Consider the following 21918-nt stretch of genomic DNA (forward strand, 5'->3'; position numbering starts at 1 on the left):
CTTCTAACCCCCTCTACCCTCTCATCTCCCCTCCAGGCAGGAGATGCCAACATAGTCTCAAGTGTCTACCTGATCCAGGAAGCTCCCTCCTCACCAGCATCCCTCTCCAACCCATTGTCCAGTCCAATCCCTGTCTGAAGAGTTGGCTTTGGGAATGGTTCCTGTCCTGGGCCAACAGAAGGTCTGGGGGCCATGACCACTGGGGTCCTTCTAGTCTCAGTTAGACCATTAAGTCTGGTCTTATGAGAATTCGGGGTCTGCATCCCACTGGTCTTCTGCTCCCTCAGGGGTTCTTGTGCTTAATTTTTTAAAAGTAGTTTTTAATTTGCTTTTTCTTGTTCTAAAAATGATGCAAATTTTTAAAAATCCAAACTATACAGAAACATATAAAAAAGAATATTAGAAAATCTTTTGAAATTCTACCAGAGTAGACTAAAATGTTAATAGTGGTTAATTTCTTTCAGACATTTCTCTTTCTATATATAAACACACAATTTTACATAACTAGGATCATACAATTTTGAAAGACCAATGACTTCTTCATTGCAAATACCTTTTTTCAGCAACATATGAATGATGACTATACACATGGACCTCACCAGATAGAATACACAGAAATCAAATTGACTACATCTGTGGAAAGAAATGATGGAAAAACTCAATATCATTAGTCAGAACAAGGCTATGGGCTGACTGTGGGACAGACCATCAATTGCTCATATGCAAGTTCAAGTTGAAGTTGAAGAAAATTAAAACAAGTTCATGATAGCCAAAGTATGACCTTGAGTGTATCCCGCCTGAATTGAGGAGACCATCTCAGGAATAGATTTGATGCACTGAACACTAATGATCAAAGACCAGAAGAGTTGTGAGATACATCAAGGACATCATATCATGAAGAAAACAAAAGATCATGAAAACAACAGGAAAGAAAGAAAAGACCAAAATGCATGTCGGAAGAGACTCTGAAACTTGCTCTTGAATGTAGAAGAGTAGCTAAAGTGAAAGGAAGAAATGATGAAGTAAAAGAGCTAAACATAAGATTTCAAAGGGTGACTAAAGAAGACTAAGTATATAATGAAATGTGCAAAGACCTGGACCAGAGTTAGAAAACCAAAAGAGAAGAACACGCTTGACATTTCTCAAGCTGAGAGAACTGAAGAAAAAATTCAGACTTCAAGTTGCAATATTGAAGGATTGTACAAGAAAAATATTAAATGAAGCAGGAAGTATCAAAAGAAGATAGAAGATATACACAGAATCATAGTACCAAAAAGAATTGGTTGACGTTCAGCCATTTCAGAAGGTAACATATGATCAAGAACCAATGGTACTGAAGGAACAGGTTCAAGCTGCATTGAAGGCACTGGCAAAAAACAAGCCTCCAGGAATTGACAGGACACCAGTTGAGATGTTTCAACAAACAGATGTAGCCTGGAAGTGCTTACTTGTCTATGCCAAGAAATTTGGACGACAGCTACCTGGCCAACTGACTGAAACAGATCCATATTTATGCCTATTCCCAAGAAAGGTGATCCAACCAAATGCAGAAATTATCAAACAATATCATTAATATCACACACAAGTAAAATTTTGTGAAATCACTCAAGAGCAGTTGCAGTAGTATATCGACCGGGAACTGCCAGAAATTCAAGCTGGATTCCAAAGAGGATGTGGAACAAGGAATATCATTGCTGATGTCAGATGGATCACGGCTGAAAGCAGAGAATGCCAGAAGGATGTTTACCTGTGTTTTATTGACTACAGAAAGGCATTGGACTGTGTGGATCATAATAAGTTATGGATAACATTGCGAAGAATGGGAATTCCAGAACACTTAATTATGCTCATGCAGAACCTGTATATAGATCAAGAGACAGTTGTTCAAACAGAGCAAGGGGGTACTGTGTGGTTTAAAGTTAGGAAAGGTGTACGTCAGGATTGCATCCTTTCACCATACTTATTCAATCTGTAAGCTGAGCAACTAATCCGAAAAGCTGGACTATATGAAGAAGAACATGACATCAGGATTGGAGGAAGACTCATTAACAACCTGCGGTACGTAGGTGACACAACCTTCTTTGCTGAAAGTGAAGAGGACTTGAAGAACTCTACTGATGAAGATCAAAGACCACAGCCTTCAGGATGGATTACACCTCAACATAAAGAAAAGAAAAATCCTCACAACTGGGCCAATAAGCACCATCATGATAAATGGAGAAAAGATTGAAGTGAAGGATTTCATTTTACTTGGATTCACAATCAACACCCATGGAAGCAGCAATCATGAAATCAAACGATGTATTTGCACTGGACAAATCTGCTGCAAAAGACCTCTTTAGAGTGTTGAAAACCAAAGATGTCACTTTAAGGACAAAGGTGCACCTGACTCAGGCCAGGGTGTTTTCAGTCGCTTTGTATGCATGTGAAAGCTGGACAATGAATAAGGAGGATCAAAGAAGAACTGATGCCTTTGAATTATGGTGTTGGCAAAGAATATTGAATGGACTGTGAACTGCCAGAAGAATGAACTAATCTGTTTTAGAAGAAGTACAGCCAGCCAGAATGCTCATTAGAAGCAAGGATGGCGAGACTTCCTCTCACGTACTTTGGACATGTTATCAAGAGGGACCAGTCCCTGGAGACGGAAGACCCTTGTCCTAGTCATCTAGTGCTTCTGTAACAAATACCACAAGTGGATGGCTTTAACAAAGAGAAATTTGTCATCTCACAGTCTAGTAGGTTACAAGTCCAAATTCAGGCTGTCAGCTCCGGGGGAAGGCTTTCTCTCTGAGTCACCTCTGGAGGAAGGTCCTTGTCGTCAGTCTTTCCCTGGAGGAGTTTCTCAGGTACAGGGACCCCAGGTCCAAAACAATGCGCTCTGCTTCTGGTGCTCCTTTCTTGGTGCGTGCTTCTCTCTTTTATATCTCAAAAGAGATTGGCTTAAGGCACCATCTAATCTTGTAGATCTCATCAATATAATTGCTGCTAATCCATCTCATTAACATCATAGTGATAGGATTTATAACACATAGGAAAATCGTATCAGATGACAAAATGGCAGACAGTCATACAATACTGGGAATCATGACCTAACCAAGTTGACATATATTTTGGGGGGACACAATTCAAACCATGACAACCCTCAACAAGATGGATTGACACAGTGGCTGCAACAGTGCACTCAAGCAAAACAATGATTATGAGGATGGTATAGGACCGGGCAGTGTTTTGTTCTATTATATATAGGGTCACTATGAGTTGGAACCAACTTGACGGCACCTAACAACAACAACAACGCAACCTTTCTCCAAAAAGAGAGTTAGTCTCTTCAGTCAAAATTACATATTTACTTTACTGTTTCCAACTTGGAGACATCTTAGGATTTCATTATTGCTTTTAGTTTTGAGGCCATACAAGGCTTAGTTATAGCCACAGTCACACAATTCAAATTAAACATCACTTGAGGTGATCAAAGTGAGCTGGAATAAACAAAGCTGTGTATTTTGTTGTTAGAGCCGCAATGCACAAGGCAAACTTTGTGCATTTCTCCAAACTCTCTTATTGTAGAACAAGTGACTTTGCTTGGGGAGGAAGGGGAGAGGCAGGCAAGTGATGTGACTCATGTGTCACATTTCTAGAATTTTCATAATGATAGACAACCTTTCTGAGGTAGAGTAGGACCAAGGCTAACAACTCTAGGTGGGCAGGTGCTGGCCCGGGAGCTGCAGACCTGTCCTGCCGCCATCTTGTGGGGATGCACCTACATGGGTCTACCTCTTGTTTTCTAACCTTTTTTCTCCTGACAGTATGTTCCATGCCCATAAATATAAATCCTTACCATCATTTTTAATGATCACATAATATGCATTTGTTTGTCTATACTGTGGTTTATTTAACCAGCTTCATATGATGGACACCAGGGTGTATCTAAATTTTGCTAGTAAAACAATGTTTTAATAAGTTTCCTTTTGCACTCATTTTAAGTACTTATACCATAGTCACTTTAGCATAAATAATTAAAAGGGAAACTTGATGGGTCATAAGATGTGTACATTTTGCATTTTGATGCATACTCCCAAACTACCCACCAGAAGGAGGGTTCATGAGAGTGACTGTCTTTCACACTTTCTCCAGTATTGTGTTGGTCAGTTTTGTTTTTTTTTTAAATCTTTGCCAATCTAATAGGGAAAAGTATCTTTTTGTGAATTTCTTTTATTATGAGTGTCCACTGTAAAATGAAGTTGAACTCTACCAGTTTGAAATTTTTTTTATGCCACTAATACTTATTGCAGAGCAACCTGTTAGAATAGTTGCTTCTGCCAAGTTCTGCTCCATAGTTTCCAGTCTTCTATTAAAAAAAAAACCAAATAAAAAATAGTTTAGAGATTATCTATGATATGGGGTATGACTGTATGTGTGTGTTTGTGTATAAAACTGAACCCTTTGCTGTTGAGTCAATTCCAACTCATAGCAACCCTATAGGACAGAGTAGAATGCCCCATAGGTTTCCAAGGAGCAGCTGGTGGATCCACAATGTCAACCTCTTGGTTAGCAGCCAAGTGCTTAACCACTGCGCCTCCAGGGCACCGCGCGCACGCGCGCGCGCACACACACACAGTTGACTTATTGAGATTAACAAAGCAGTGCTGTTTTTATATTGAAGTTTTCTTTTGGATTTGCAAATATATGTCTTTTGCTCCCATTTTTTAATTCTTTTCTCCTCCATAATCTCATCCCCATGGACCTTGTCCCCTTGTTTCTTTTCTCCTTCCCACGATTGTCACTTTCTTAAATCTTTGCAGAACTAGAAAGTGAAAGTCTTGGGATCTTTTGTCAATTCATGCATTCACTGCATTAGCAAAGGAAACCTGGCGAGAGATTTTATTTCCACTTTTGTGTAGTAATACCCCATTGCCCTTTTTTGAATTCTGGCTTAATTTTTTTCCTATTAAGTTTAAGGCAGGACCTACTCCTTGACCTTTTGCCTACTCAGAAAGAAGTACTTTTCTTCATGTAAGGAGGCACTTAGAACTTTCTGGGTATTAATGATCTCCAGTTTTGCAACAAATGTGCATATTCTTTCCCCTTTCAACTCTCTCCTTAACCCTCTCTCACTGCCACTTCACTTTAAAATGTTTTATTGACCAAGGGATGTGGTTTTTATAAGAGGGCCATTTGGTTCTCAAAAGTAACAGAAGTGCAAATGAATATACATCTGTCTTCAGGAGGTTTTTTTCAGGAGGTAGAAGGATAAATAGTAAGACTGCAGGAATTTCTGTCCAAGTATGCAGATAGAATCTCTAAATATTTTGCTGGTGTTTTTCTGCTCTAACTTGCTGGGGTTTGCCCATAGCACTATTCCTGAGGCATTGTGCAACCACATGGCACGGATGCACCTGGAAGTAGTCATTCATGGGCTACTGGCCCCAGATGGAAGCCTGGCTCTTGGGTGGCCCAGCACACCAGCGTTATTAACCAACTTTCCTAGATTGTTTCCACAGAACTTTGATAGATAAAAGGCTTCCAAGAATGTGAAGAAGACTTTCAATTTTCTTTTAATTCATTTTATGGTGGCAGAATCTGTTCTGTTGTGATAGACTACAGTTTGGAATTATTGATGTAATCTCCTTTGCAATATGATATGGTCAGAGGATGAGAACATTGAACTTGAGGTTAAACCAGTCTTACTAGCTTTACATCCCTGCCCTAGGGGAACACAGAAGTTTAGAGGGAAGAGAGAAATGGAAATTTTTTTCCAGCAAAAAATAACTGCTTTATCAAGAGTATATTTAAACATTTAGTGGGTGCATGTGCAAAGGGCCATCAGAGTGTCTGGTAGAGACAGAGCAGCCTTCGCAGATGAGTCAGCATGGGAGCTGAGACTTGAGTGATGAGGTCAGGGATGGGAGTGGAGAATAAGAGGAGGTGGGTGTCCTGGGACAAGGCATGAGCAAGGGCATGGAGAGATAAGAGAACCTGGCACATATGATCATGGAATTCAAAAAGTTCAGTGTTGTCAGAACATAAAGCCTGAGGTGGATGAGAAGTGGTTGGAGATAAGAATGAACAAGATACCCTTCAGATCGTGAATAACCTTGAGTGATATATAAAGACAGACTTCAACCTGTCAGTGATGGGGTGCCATTTAAGAATTTGAGCCTGAAAGTGTTAGGTGAATTATGTTAGTGTGAGACGGGTTATGTTAGATGGATTACTTGGCAGAAGTACAGAGAATATTTTAAAGGCTTCTTAGCTGTTACGAGCCTGCTTCTGCTAAATGGGCTAATATTATTACCTGCCTAACTGTTTATAGGGTTTTTTGAGCATTAAAGAAATAATTATGTAAAAGCCCTTGAAAACTTAAGTTCCCCAAAAGATTATATTTATTATTTTTAATATATTTTTCCTAAAGTTGACTTAAAATAGAGTGAGCTCTTTTAAAGAAAGCCAAAATAAGGGAATTTCTCTTTCATTTTAAAAACCTGACAGTCATTTTGGCTTCTTGCTTTAATTAGAAAACGTTGCTAGTTACACTCACATGTAAGAGATGTCTCCGTGAGAAATAGGCCCACAGTTTTTTAGTATGAAGCAGACAAAATATTTTCAGAATAGCTTCTTTGGAGTCCCTAACAGCTGATTCAAGGTAGGCTCAGGTATGTTCCCTGTGAATAAGAAAAAGATTGATAGTCCCACTAGGATGACTATAACAGGTGTCAGCAAGGATATGGAAAAATTGCAACCTTCATTGATTGCTGGTGGGATTGTAAAATGGTACAGCCGCTGTGGAAAACAGTTTGGCAGTTCCTCAGAAAGTTAAATATAGAGTTACCATATAACCCAGCAATTCCATTGCTCAATACATATCCAAGAGAAGTGAAAATACATGTCACAGAAAAACTTGTCCACAAAGGTTCATAACACCATTATTCATAACGGCCAAAAAGTGGAAACAACCCAGATTTTCATTAACTGAGTGGATAGACAAAATTTGGTGTAATCACACAACGGAATATTATTTGGCCAGAAGAAGCAGTGAAATACTGATACATACTAAAACATGGATGGTCCTGGAAAGCATTATGGTAAGTAAAAGAAGCCAGCCACAAAAGATCTCATATTGTATGATTGCATTTATATGCAGTGTCCAAATATGCAGATCTTTAGAGATGGGAAGCTTGGGGCTGGCGGTGAAGAGGAAAGGGGGGTGACTGCTAATGGGCACAAGGCTTTCTTTTTGCAGTGATGAGAATATTCTAAAATTAGATAGTGATGTTGGTCCTACAGCTCTACTTTAAAAAAAAAAAAAAACCCACTGAATTGTATACTTGAAAAGGGTGAAATTTTATGTATATAAATAATATCTCAATAAAGCTTTTATAAAACAAACCAAAAGCAAGAGCTTAGCCAGACTCTCTGCATATGTAAAAACAGGTTAGTGTCTGATGCCAGTTGGTGTACGCTCTTAGAGGCAATAGATATTTAAATATTCTAGGTACTTGTCACAGTGCCTGAAAAGAGTAAATACTTAAATCTTTGTTTAACAAACGAATATTATGAAACCAAAGGCAAGAATCTTGGGTATAAATCCTTACAGGAACGTAGGCTGAAATAGAGAAGGTGGGAAGTAAAAGCTATTAGAACTGATAACAGAATTCAATAAAGTAGCAAACTACAAATATATATACACAAAGATTAATATATTTTATATATGTTTACAATAACCCGGTCATAAATGCAATGAAAAAAATGTTTAATTAACAAGAACAATATTAAAAATACAAGAAATGTACAAAAGCCTATGTGAGGAAAAAAAAAAGACAAAACTTTACAAGGGACATTAGAGAAAACTCGAAGGCGTGCCACTTCATGAATGGGTGGACTTAATATTGTAAAGATGATCACGTCTCCTCCAAACGGATCCGTGTATTTTATGCAACTCCATCTAAATCCAACAGCATTTTGGGGGAAGAACTAACTGAAGGATTATAAAGTACGTCTAGAAGAAAAAAAGTCCTCCGAAAATAGCCAGGAATGGCCAAGAATATCTGGAAGAGGCGAATCATGATGGAGATTTGCCATACCAAAGAGTAAAGTACATTGCAAAGCTGAAATACTGGCACAGGAATAGCAGACAGATTATGAAATAAAATAGGCAAAGTGCTAACATTATTGTTCAATTACTCTGTTTTATGGGTATTTACATAATTTAATTCTGATACAACTCTGTGAGGGTAGCTACTGTTAATATCTGCATTTAACAGAAAAGATGTAGTGCTGGTGACACAGTGATTAAGAGCTTGCCTGCTAACCAAAAGGTCAGCAGTTCAAGTCTACCAGTTGCTCCTTGGAAACCCTATGGGACAGTTCTACTCTGTCCTGTAGGGTTGCTATGAGTTGGAATCGACTCGACAGCAATGGGTTTGGGTTTGTTTTGTTTAACAGAAAAGAATAACTGAGACTCAGGTTCAGCAACTTGCCCAGTGTTATATAAGTATGAGGCGGAACAGGAATTCAAACCTGTGCTACCTGATTCCAGATTCAGCATTCTTTAATTAGTAAAGTTTAATTCTAGGAATTTATCCTTGAATCAGTGAGGCTGAACTAATGTTTTTCACAGCATTGCTATAAGAGCCAGAATTTAGAACTAACCTAAATGTCAAGGAATAGGGTATTTATTGGTTAAGTGAAGTATGGTGGTGGTGGTGGTTGTTGTTGGGTACTCTTGAGTTGGTTCCAACTCATAGTGACCCTATGCACAACAGAACAAAACACTGCCCGGTCCTGCACCATTCTCACAATTGTTGCTATGCTTGAGCCCATTGTTGCAGCCACTGTGTCAATCCATCTTATTGAAGGTATTCCTCTTTTTTGCTGACCCTCTACCAAGAATAATGTCCTTCTCCAGGAACTGATCCCTCCTGATAACATGTCCAAAAGTATGTGAGGCATAGTCTCCCCATCCTTGCTTGTAAGAAACATCCTGGTTTGTTTGGAAGTATGGTACACATTATAACTAAAGACTCTATGGCCATTTAAAATTATGTAGAAGAATATTTAATGACATAAAAATAAGGGTAATTAAACATTAAAGTAGATTGCAAAACAGTATGTACAATATGACCACATTTAAAAAAATACTTATGCAGAGGAAAAAAGATAGGAGTTATACAAAAATATGGTTTTGTTTGGGTGATGAAATTATGAATGATTTATATTTTTGTTACTGATTTTTATTATGAAATTTATTATAAAAATTATGTAATTTTTCCACAGTAAAATACATTTCTTCTTTAAAGAAAAATAATTTCAGTAATGTTTGTGTGTGTGTGTGTGTGTTTTTAAGAGGCGTGTGAGGTTGTTGTCATCCTTTCATTACTCACCCTTCCAGGCTGGCTTAGCTGTCCCTCTGTGTCCTGCAGTCCCCCATGCTTTCCTCTAACCCAGTACTGGTCACAATATTTTGTCGTCATTTATTTTTCTGACTCCTGTCTCTCTCTCCTTGGTGCCTAGAACAATGCCTGACTTAATAAATGTTACAGAAAGGAAAGATGGAAGCAGAGTGGGAATGAAGGGGAGAGGAAGGGTGGGAGAAAATAAATAAATTTTACAGAGATACAGGTGTGAGGTTTTTTTTGTTTTGTTTTCTGTATTTAGGCTAGCTTTATTCCCCAAGATCCGAAAGTAACTGATGGATGACATGTTACTTGTATAATTCTTTATATTAATTCAGAAAATGGGTAGAGCAAAACAAAGACCTTCACTGGAACCACTTTAAGTTCTGATTGTGGGGAACCAAAAATATGTATAAAGGAATTTACCTGGGGAGAAAAAAAAGGAGGTGAGGGTGGGATTTTCTAGATTTAGAGAGGCCAGAATGAATCTTTCCAAAACTACTGAGACAAAGGCTATTTCAGCAGAAAATGCTGCCATGCCAGTCCTACCCGTCCTTTCCTTCCAGCAGCTGTATCCAAAAAGCCATTTTCACACAAGATTTGGCAGATGTGGGCATTGTGGCCTGATTGCCTTCTGGCTAAAAGATCCTAAGGGAGCTTGGGGACTGCCTGCTGGCCCAGCTACTCACGTCATGCATCTATTTAAAGATTTCATTTGTTTGGGGGGAAAAGCCAGAGAAATGAACTTAATGTAACTCCCAGTATTGTTTTTTTTTTCCAGGAAGGGGAAGAGTTTGTGAAGAAAATCGGCGGCATTTTTGCCTTCAAGGTGAAGGATGGCCCTGGGGGTAAAGAAGCCACCTGGGTGGTGGATGTGAAGAACGGCAAAGGATCAGTACATCCTAACTCAGGTCAGTCTGGTAGCATCTTCATTTATAATGGTACAGTGACAAGCTCACAAAGGCTGTCAGCCAGGAAAAGGGGGTCTGCTTTGGTATCCCCAAGTCCCTGGGTGGTACGAATGGTTAACATGCTCAGCTGCTAACTGAAAGGCTGGTGATTAGAGTCCATCCAGAGGCACCTTGGAAGAAAGGCCTGGTGATCTACTTCCAAAACATCAGCCACACTGGAAAACCTATGGAGCACAGTTCTTCTCTGAAACACATGGGGTTACCATGAGTCAGAATCAACTCAATGGCAACTGGTTTTGGTGTTCCCAAAAAGGCTAGCTTTAGAGGTATAGCGACTCCTTAGAAGCAGGAATAAGTCTGCTTTATTTTTCTCTATAGCACTTATTGTCATCTGGTATACCATGTGATATTTTATGTATTTGCTTATTCTCCATCTCCCCCAGTTGAACTGTAAGCTCCATGAAGGCAGAAATTTTTGCCTATTAGGTTCCCTCCCAGTGCTGAGAATAGAATCTGATGCCTGGGAAGCTTTCAATAAAATAAATAGTTTAAAAACAAATCTCAAACCTATCATGACTGAATGGTGCTTAGTAAGCACTCAGTAAGTGGTAGCTATATCGTACTGATAAGTTTCTGTTGAGTAAGGAATCAACTAGCGATTAATGAAAAAGCTGAGCAGTGGTAAGGGTGTCTGGTGAGGGCAGCATGGCTTTGCTGTGGAAAGTTCCTGGATTATATGGAGTCCTTTTTTTTTTTTTTCTTCTCAAAATGAGCGGGCAGAAAATGACTAGATGGTAGCATTCTCTGAGCTGCCTCTCTAAGGTGATGTAGGAGGAAAGCGAAGTGCTTCATCTAGACTCTAGCTTTTAGAAATAGGAAGAACCTTTGGAAACACATATAGTAGTATGACCTGAGGTTAATAGTTACTTCAGAATTACATTCTGATATGCCCAGGTGGGTGTTAAGGTGATTTAAAAAAAAAACTTCTCCTCTTTTCCTCCTGTTTTTGTTATCCTAAGAGAGGATATGCTTATGGAAAGCTACTGAATAGTTTCAGAGAAGGTTTGTCCCCTGCAGATAGCTGGCGGTATGCTCTCCCCAGGTTAGGTGCCCCATTCCAGACCCGAAAGGGTCTTACCCTGGAGCAGGGCAATTTCTGCTGAAACTGACACTTGTTGGCAGCCAGGAGTGGTGTTGAAATATGGGCTTATCCAGTAAAAGCCACCACTGGAAAATGCCAGCTCCATTTACATCCACCAACAAGTGACCATTTGTTAGGCATTAAGTATGTTAAAGCATTAATGACCTGTCCTAGTTTGAACTGGCATCTTAGAGAGAATTGCTAGTTCTTTTACATAGTTTTGAGAGGTTTACTTAATGTTAACGAAGTAAGATTTATGTAAATGTATTTCACTTGCATATATTTGAGGGAGCTTGGTTACGGTTATACAGATGGTTATATTAAGAACTTTAGATTTTGTACATTTTCCATAATGTTTTCTTGTTGCCTGGATGCCTTTCTGTACTTTCTCCATGAATCCTGTCCCTCCGTCCTCCCTTTTGAAACGACTCACACAGCATATCTCCAGGAAGCCAACTCTGATTAATCTAACATGTACTCATTGTCCCTTCATTCCTTTATTCCCTCTTGAGTTCTCAACCCTGCCCTTTTGTGAAGAACATGATACACAAAGCCTCAGGCTCCCCTCTGCCCCTGCCCCATCCCAAGATATAGTAGAAAGAGCTTAGCCTTTGGAGATACCCAAACCTAGGTTCAGTTCTTAACTGTGTCACTTCCTAGGTGTATACCTTCCCTGAGTCCAATTGTTACATCTAGAAACTGGTGAGAATAATCTCTGTCTGTAGAGTTGTGGGGATTAAGTAACGATTGTAAAGCACCTGGCATAGCAAGTGCTCAGTAAACCATTGCTTCCTCCACAACCCATATACTAAACATTAATTTTTTTTATATCACACAACTTTTGCCAGGTCAACCGTAAACATTAATTTTACTTGGACACATTAGGCTTGTCCAAGACTCCTGAAAAGGACTTGGGGGATTGGGAGAGCAGCTGGGATTCATCGGACTGCTGATGAATTAAAGAAGCCCCATTAAAGCTGAGCTGTTGAGTGTGCATCCTTCCTGGGACAAGAGGAGGCAGTGGAGCATAGGAGTGGGGAGTATGGGCTTTGGCAGCAGGAATCTGCATTCAGACCTAGCTCAGCCACTCACTAGCTCTGTGATCTTGGGGAAGTTACCTGACTTGTCTGACCCTCATCCAAAAAAACCAAACCCATTGTCGTTGAGTTAGTTGATTTCAACTCATAGCGACCCTATAGGACAGAGTAGAACTGCCCCATAGGGTTTCCAAGGCTGTAATCTTTACAGGAACAGACTGCCGCATCATTTTCCTGCTGATCCTCATAGGGTTGCTTAAAAGATCAAACGAGACCAAGTATGTGAGATGCTCAGCTTAGTGAGAGCTCAGTAAATGCCGATACTATGTCAGCAGCAACTGCAGCAGCAGAATCATTTCTGAAGTCACTTTGAATAACTCAGAGTCCTTCCTTGGAATATTGGGATCAAGCCCAACTATGCAGATCTCGACTTGCTAGCTTTTTTTCCTGCTCTTTGATGATATATAGAAAACTAGATTGTCTAGACAGTAAATTCCTTTATTTTCAAGGCTTCAGACCTTTTTTATAGTAGTAAGAGAAAATTTTGTTAGAGGCAAAGACAGAATGACCATTGAATCTCAGTCCCTGAGTTACAAGATATATAATAAAAACTCATATATTATTTTTTCTGACTTGTTTTAGTTATTTAACAATATGGACGTGATATGCTTCATAGTTTACCCCTATCTTTACTATTAAAGCAGCTATTCTCTGACTAGGTATTGGGCCATAATTTAATAACTTTTTGAACTCCATATAATTTATTCATTTATTCATCAAGTATTTATTGATTGCCTTCTATGTGCCAAGTACTCTTCAAGCCCCTGGGGATATAGCAGTGAACAGGCTGAAAAGGTCCCTGTTCCCATGAAGTTTTCTTTCTAGTGGACAAATACAGAAAGAAAACATATACAAATAAGTAAGGTAGTTTCATATAGTGACAAGTGCAATGAAGGAAAAACAGAATAGTGGGGAGAGGCCAACTTTAATTTGAGCCAAAACTTTAATGAGAGAAGGCCTATCTGTTAGAAACTTAGAGTACTGTTGTTACACTGATTGCCTAAAACATTGCTGAAAATTTTTATTTCTTGGTGAATTTTTTCTTTTCTATTCGAAACCTCTTATAGACACGGCCAATTTAGCAATGAGATATTAGAGTCTTTGTTGTACAGTCTTTTTTTTTTTTTCATCATTATACTTTAGACAATTTTAAAAATTAATATTTTTAAAACTTTCTATTATATAAATAGTATACGCTCATTGTAGAAACATTTAAAAGTAAAACAAAAAAATTACTCCCCATAATCCCACCATCTAGGTCAGGGATTGACAAACGAGGGCTTGTGGGCCAAATCCATCTCACCATCTGGTATTTTTATTGTTGTTGTTTTTTGCTTTTTTGGTAAAGTGTTTATTGAAGTCTAGCCTATAGTAAAGAACATAAATCTGAACTGTACAATGTAATGAACGTTTACAAATGAACACACCTCCAGATTAAGATACAGAATGTTGCCAGCACTCTGGAAGTCTCCCTCACGCTCCTTCCCAACTGCACACCTCCGAGAGGAACCACTATTCCGAATTCTGTCACCATAGATTGACTTCATTTTGGAAATGCTGTTTATTTTGGAAATGCTGTTTATTTTGGAAATGCTGTTTATCTTGGGAATTTCGTGGTAGCATCTCGCTGCTTCCCAAATCCACCTGCCGACTTCAGCAGAACGATCAGTGTTTGGGCCCATGTTTTCAAGCAACTGAAGCCCCTGATTTAGTTTAGAGAACTAAATCTATATGGCAGCGTTTTGAACAGCAAATCATAAAATTAAACATCTGTGAAGGAACATCTGAGAATGATGACATCAGGCAATTACTTGCTGCAAAGTTGTATGTAATACATAAAATGATAAGATGCACAATAAAAAACCCAGGAGTGGGAATGTTAGGTCATAAAGCCCACTAGAGCCAAACAGTTGTTCCATGTGGACGTACACTTTACATTCCCTTCCACAGAATATGAGAGTTTTAGTTGTTCCACACTTTGATAATACTTAGTACTTACTATCAGTTGTTGTTTTTTAACTCAAGTTCATTGAAGTATAATTATATATGATAAAATTTTGCATCTGTACAATTCTGGGTTTTCACAAACCCATCATACAGTTGTGTAACCACCACCAAAAATCAAGACACAGCATGTCCATCACCCCGGAAACTGTCCTGATGCTTCATGGCCCTTTGTAGTCAATTCTTTTTTCCCACAACCAGTCCCTGGTAACTGCTAATCTAATTTTAATTTTTGTCCCTGTAGTTTTGCCTTTTCATGAATGTCACATAAGTGGAATCATATAGTATGAATTATACAGTGGCTTTTTGGGCTGCTGCTTTCACTGAGCAGAATATTGAAATTCATTCATGTTGTTGTATGTATCCTCAGTAGTTTGTTCCTTTTTGTTTCTGAGTAGTTTATCCATTCACCAGTTGGTGCACATATGGGTTGTTTCCAGTTTTTCACAATTGCGGATAAAGCCGCTATAAATATTCATATACAGGTTTTTGAGTGAACATGATTCTATTTCTCTTGGGTAAATACCTAAGAGTGGGACTGCTAGTTTGTATGGTACTTGCATATTTATAAGAAATTGCTGGACTATTCCAAAGTGGAGGGACCATTTTGCAGTCCCTCCAGCATCATATTGGCGTTTTAGGTGCTCCACATCCTTGCCAGCACTGAGTATTATCAGTTTTCTTTACATTTTAGCCAATTATTCTAACAGGCGTGTAGTGAGATCTTGTCATGGTTTTAATTTGCATTTCTTGATGACTAATGAAGTTGAGCACTGTTTCATGTGCTTTTTTGGCCATTTGGAGCTTCTCTTTTTATACAATGCCTGTTGTTTGCCCAAGTTTGTATTAGTAGGAGCTCTTTATATATTCCGGATTCAAGATTTTTGTCAGATACATGTATTGCAAATATCTTCTCTCACTCTCTCTGCCACTCTTTTTGAAAATAAAATTTATTGGAATACCGCCACACTCATTTGCCTATGCATTGTCTGTGGCTGCTTCTGTACTGTAAGGACAGAGTTGAGTAGTTACAACAGAGACCAAATGGCCCTCAAAGCTGAAAAGATTTACCATCTGGCCCTTTACAGAAAAAGCGTGTTAAACTCTGATCTAGAATAACTATTTGTTTTCTATGACTGCCTAACGAATTACCACAAACTTAGTGGCTTAAAACAACACACACATTTATTATCTCACAGTTTCCATGGATCAGGAGTCGAGCAAAGCTTAGCTGGTCTTCTGCATAGGGTCTCACAAGGCTGCAATCAAGGTGTTGATGAGGGCTGGGTTCTCATCTGGAGGCTTGACTGGGGAAGGGCCCACGTCTAAGTTTCCTCAGGTTGTTAGCAGAATTTATTTCCTTGTGACTGTAAGAATGACAGCTTCTGTTTTTTGCATTTTTTTTATTGGCCAGAGGCAGCCCTGGTTCCCTGCCACATGGCCCTCTCCATAGACAGTTCACAACATAGCTAGCTTCCTCAAGGCAAACAGGAGAGCCAGAGTGAATCTGCTGGCAAGATGGAGCCTTATGGACTGTAACATAATCCCAGGGGTGACATCCGTCACCTTCGAACATTCTGTTGGTTAGAAGCAAGTCTCAGGTCCTGCCTACACCTGAGGCAGGGCGAGTACACAGGCATGAACACCAGGAGGCAGGGACCATGGGGCCATCTTGGAGTCTGTGCACCACAGTGACTATTATTAATATCTTGGTATCTAAGTTATCTGTTTTTAAGCAAAAATAGGAACATGCTTATAGTTTATTTTGTAACTGGCTTATGTAACAATATAACATGAACATTTTTTCAGGTTAACATATGTAGCTCCGCATCAGCTCTTATTCTGGCTGTACCTTTCCCATTATATGACTATACCATAATTTATTAAGTCACTCCCCTCTTATTAAATATGGAGGTTGCTTGTGGTACAGGCTGCCACAGAAGTGTGTGCAAGTGCCCATTTCCCCCCGGCTCCAGTGCTGGCTGTGATTCCCTTGCACTCAGCGGCTCTTCACTAAAACGTGTACATGAAAATAAACACTCCCCTTTTCTCTACCTTTTTTTCCTACGTATCTCTCCTTTAGATAAGAAGGCTGACTGCACAATCACAATGGCTGACTCAGACTTACTGGCTTTAATGACTGGTAAAATGAATCCTCAGTCGGTAAGTAGATGAAGCTTGTATCCTTCTAGTAAGTAGGTGGGTCTTTTTAGCTCTTCGCATTTCATCTTCCTCGGGCCCTATCATGCCAAGTGGTCGAACCCACCCAAAACTCAGTGTCCCCCAAAATGTTCACTTAACACATGACAAACATTTGCTCTGTGTGCTGGAAATAACCAGATGAATAAGCAATAGCTCCCATGCTCAGGGCATCCACAGTTTGGTAGGAGACAGACCTGTGAAAGAGTAAGTGCAGTCAAGGGCCCAGGGTGCCAGGCAAGGCTGTGGTAGGGGAGATGAGGAAGGGGCAGCCATGTCTCCCGGGGCCATCTGAGCAAGCCTCAGAGGAAGGACCAGTTGAGCTGAGTCCTGAGGATGGTCGTAAGCTAGATGGAGGCGGAGGGAGCAATGTGAACAAAGGATGACCTTTTACGTTTCATACCTTTGTCAGTTGCTCTTCTTTTTGCCTCAACTCTCCTTCCCTGACAAGCCCCATTTTTCAAAGTCAGCTCACACGTTCTCTCCAAGGAACTCCTTCCAAGTTGTAAGGAACTGTAGCCAGCGTCTCTTCCGTGCCACTCACTGCTCTGCTGACTTAGCACCTGTCACATTATTTTAGTCATAATGTGCCTATCTCTTCCCCATTAAATTGTGAGCTTTTCAAAGGAACCACAGCTTATCCATCTTTGTGTTCCCAGAACTTAGCACCCTGGGTGACATTTTAAGGTTTTTAGTAAACAGTTGTTGGATTAAATCTGTTGAAAAAGTACTTACACTTTGTACAGATTTTCCTGGTCCCAAAAATTTCATGGGCCTTCTTATGCTCTTCAGTTGCACAGTGTTGAAACCGAGTTGATATGCCAGGCTTTCAGACAGCCAAGGGTGACAAAAAAGAAACAAAGATGCTTCTTTCCATTGTAACTTTACATATTTATTGTGTTGCCTCAACCTTGTTAGTTTTAGTTCCTGGTCCTGTGGTTCCCTGGTAATTTGCAAGATTAGAAATTTTACTCCTACTCTTACTCATTTTTAAAATGCTTTTTCTAAGCAGCTAAGCGTGTGCTGGAGCCCTGGTAGTGTAGTGGCTAAGAGCTTAGCTACTAACCACAAGGTCAGCAGTTCGAATCCACCAGCCACTCCTTGGAAACCATGTGGAGCAGTTCTACTCTGTTCCAGAGGTTTGCTATGAGTCAGAATCAACTCAACTGCAGTGGGTTTTTGTTTTTTTTTTAAGCGTGTGCCAGTTGATGCCATGACAAGTGAGGGATCTGCATCTGTGGCATGTTTTAACTGAATACTTCGGGCTCTGCTGTTTCCATCTACAAGAGCCTGTTCCAGAAACCTGGACAGAGCAGAGGCCACCAGTGTAGGAGCTGGCTGTGGTCCTCCTTCCCACCCACTGCTCTCCGCTTCACTGTGCATCATGCCACGTGCAGCGTTGGCTGGAGGTCAGACTTCACACATTAGCTGCCCTCGCTCCCTAGTTGGTCTGTGTCCTGCACATTTTTTGGGGCGAAGTGTCAGCTTATTTTTCTTGAACACCTGTTCACACCCAAAGGAATTAAAGATGAAAATGGCAGACCTTTCTATTAATGTGCTAATGGCCTTCACTTGTGCTCAGCAGAGGATTTTGACTGGAAACCATTGCAGTGGAAATTCTAATTTCAGTGTTTGGCTCCAGTTGAAACAAAGCAATGCACTGTCCGGCAGAAAGCACACATGAACACAGCGGGGGCCAGATTAAGTGATCCTTATGTTCCAGTTCTCTAGAGAGTGAAGATTCATGTTTTCTCTATTAATAGTAAATAAATCATTTTCTCTTTTAACTTAAAAAGGGGAAGACAGTGAGTTTCTTTTCTAGGTACTACTGGTCTATATTTTTAAAGGACACATGTTAAATATATTGTGTTCTAAACCACCTGACCTTTAAATCACCAGACAGAAGGCTTTGTGCCATATAGAAGGGAAAGATTTAGTTTGTCCAGACAGAGGGGGAAAAAAAGAATTAGTCACCCTTACCAGGAGATGTCGAAAAAGCAGAGCTCTGTGCATTCCCTTGGAAGATACAGAAGGAGCTCCTGACTTCTTAATGTACTTGCTTAAAAAGCTAAGGTGACCAGAAACTTCATTTAGCCCCTCATTTGAGAACTCAGTTAGAAGACTGGGATCCTAGTAGCAGAAAAATCATACTATGTTCCCAATTTTGCTATTTCTGTTAAGTTTTCTGGGGATTTTGTTACATGGTGACTCTAAAAAACATCATGTGATCTGAGCCCAGGCAGTTGTTAAAGTGGAACAAATTGTAGCTCTATGGTTCATATTGGTTTGATTCTTCTTATTGAGCCAAAGAGTAACACAAGCTCCCCAGTCTCCACAGGCTGTCTTCCTTCAATAGGCATAACTCCTTTATCATGCAGACTAAAAAATGGGTGGCTTTTAACCCACATTGTACTGAATACCAAGAGTTTATAAGTGTGTTTGGCATGTGCTTTTTCTCTCAGTAGACTACTAAAATTTTCAGTTTAGTTTCCCAGCCCACAGGTAATGTTTTTACACAAAATAAATCTAGTGTGAGCACACTCTGCCCAATATTTGGAAAATGTACCTCCTTTAAGGAAGGTAGGTAAGAAGGCAGATATATTGAGAAAATATTGGAAAGGTGTCCCTTTTGACTGCTCTGTGTTCAGCATGGCTTTTACAAATTCTTCCTTTTGAGGAATCTAGTTCTAATTGTATTCTAGAAAGGCAAGTTTCATATCTTGAAATTTAAGTGACCTGGATAAATTAATGGTCTCAGTGCTGGATAGTCTAGAAATACCAGCAATCTCAAAACAAAAACCACCAGGTAATGAATTTTCTTTCTTCTTACTCACAGGCCTTCTTTCAAGGCAAATTGAAAATCACTGGCAACATGGGTATGGCTATGAAGTTACAAAACCTTCAGCTTCAGCCAGGCAAAGCTAAGCTGTGAACAACTCCCTGTGGCTACTTTTGAAAATCAAGATGAGATACATAGAAATATATCCATATATTTCTTTGTCAGAAATTAGGCTGAAAGTAAGCATTGGCAAATAGCATGGGGTAGATTTGTTTTTAAATGAGGGTGACCAATCCTGTTTTTCCTAAGCTCTGGATGAGTAGAGCCTGGTGGTGTACTACTGCTTTGCCGGATTGTATACAACTGTGCATTACAAAGTTAATATGGTAATTATGGTTTGGGGTAACACTGAGTTTCAGAATAAAATTAGGAACAGTAAAATCCAAAAACTATGTAAACAAAAGCTCTCATTTTGCTTACAAAGTATATTTAAGGATTATTCTGCTGAAGATTCAATTTCAGAGTTTTTCTTGGGAGAACTAGGGAAGAAACAGAATACCAGTAGCTGACCAGTAATTAGTGTTGTGCACTTAATGACCTTAATCTGTTTTCCATTAATAGTTCTTAAAATTCTGTGCTGGGATGTTTTTTAAAAAAAAATACTTTTTAATTTTGTATTTTATGCACTCAAAATGGTATTTTCTTCCCAAATCATAATAAAAGAAATATGACTAGAGCTTGGGGAAGAAAACATCTTCAGCTGAACACAGGCCTGTTTTTAAAACAAAAATATTTTAGAAATGGGTTTTCTTCTTGAAAAATCAGTGTATTTGAGTCATAAAATAACTGTTGTGAAAGATAACTGAACAAATAATATTTGCTTTGAGATGCACAGTTTTAAAATTATAATCTATTAATTTAACTAAATTTGTAAAGCCCTCAGTTCTTTCTTATAATTTTCCTTTTTCATACACATTTAGTGTAATTAATTGTCCTCATTTTTCTTTTTTCTCATTTTTCTAATGCTGATGTTACTATTTCTTATTGCTCAATGGGATATGGGGTAAAATAATGCTTTTGGAAGAATATTTAATAGAAAATTAAAATAGCTCTGCCTGATCTTCTTTGTTTTTATTGTGTTCTTTTTACTCAGAGTTTTCAAGATGATGGAGCCTAAAGGGAAAGATTAGGGGATTTATAAGCTGTGGGTTATCTAGACATTCTACTGGTTATGTCGACATAATCACTCGTCCTTGATTAGGGTGGCAGTGTGATGTAGTGGGAAGAGCACTTGACTAGCAGCTAGGAAACTCGTTCTCTTAGGCAGATAAGTAACTGCCTGCCTGGGCCTGTTTGCTAAACTGTTCAAAAGGGCAGGGGTGGGGCGGGGGGACAACGGTAAATACACGGTCTCTAAGGTCCTTCTAGCTCTGGTAATCACTGCGGCAGAACTGTTTCGGAGTTACCCAGGCCCATCTTTCTGTTGTTAACGTGTAACTTCACTCACAGGTGGCCAGAGGTAAAAAGCCACTTGGTTTTATTTATTTTATATAATGTTTCGCTGAAGGCTGTGCTGATCAAGCCCACACTGTGATGAGACCATTTAGCTTTGTGTGTTCTGTGACCAGCAGAACAGCATTTGGTGAGGAGGCAAGGGGGTGAATTAGGCCAGGATTAGACTGGTCTTAATTGCCACAAAATAAACTCAGAACACATTCCCTACTACTTAATTATAGGAGCTTTTTACTGAGAAGAAAAAGACTTCAAGGGAAAAGTTCAGATGAAATGTTTGTCATAGTTTTCATTTGCAGCATCATTCTGCCCTCACTTATCGTTGAAAACAATAGATACCTGCAATAGGATGAGTTTACAAAACAAAACAAAAAAGAAAAGCAAAAACTGGTACTTGGAGTAGAAATACGTTCATATGTGCGTGTAATTTATGTGTACAATAGAAAGGCAGTTGGTGATGGATGGTATATAGCAGCAGTTAACTCCTAGGGAAGGAGATAAACAGATTTGGGTTAAAACTACTGCCTTTACTAGCTCTGTAAGTTAAGTAGGTTGAGTCTCAGTTACCTCATCTATAACATGAAGATATTAATATGACCTTCTAGAATTATGAGAATCTAGAGGGATAATATATGTACAGTACCAAACACAGTGCTAGGTATACTGTAGTCATTCAGTAAATGTTAGTTCCCTTATTATTCCCACCACTATAGCTGCTACCACCTCTCCCGTCCGTGTTCTGTGAAATTATGTCTGTAGTGTTATGTCCCACCTTTTTAATCTTTTTTTTTCCTTTGTTCATTTATTCATTCCATTCACAACTATTTACTGAGTATCTGCTACATAAAGCATACAATGGTGGGTACTAGAGATAGTGGTG

The 21918-nt window shown here is 39.3% G+C and overlaps 1 protein-coding gene across 1 annotated transcript in view; it reads left to right on the forward strand.

Annotated features, from left to right (window-relative positions):
• The window catches only part of SCP2 (sterol carrier protein 2), a 159946-nt gene extending 139973 nt beyond the window's left edge, over window positions 1–19973 (forward strand). The window contains exons 14-16 of the mRNA XM_049879258.1: window positions 10177–10306; window positions 16632–16711; window positions 19584–19973. Coding sequence (XP_049735215.1) covers window positions 10177–10306; window positions 16632–16711; window positions 19584–19679 — 306 coding nt within the window. The 3' untranslated portion in view covers window positions 19680–19973. The remainder of the gene's footprint in view (window positions 1–10176; window positions 10307–16631; window positions 16712–19583) is intronic.
• The last annotated feature ends 1945 nt before the right edge of the window (window positions 19974–21918 follow it).

Source organism: Elephas maximus, chromosome 3 (genome assembly GCF_024166365.1).
Source record: "Elephas maximus indicus isolate mEleMax1 chromosome 3, mEleMax1 primary haplotype, whole genome shotgun sequence".
Taxonomy (NCBI): domain Eukaryota; kingdom Metazoa; phylum Chordata; class Mammalia; order Proboscidea; family Elephantidae; genus Elephas; species Elephas maximus.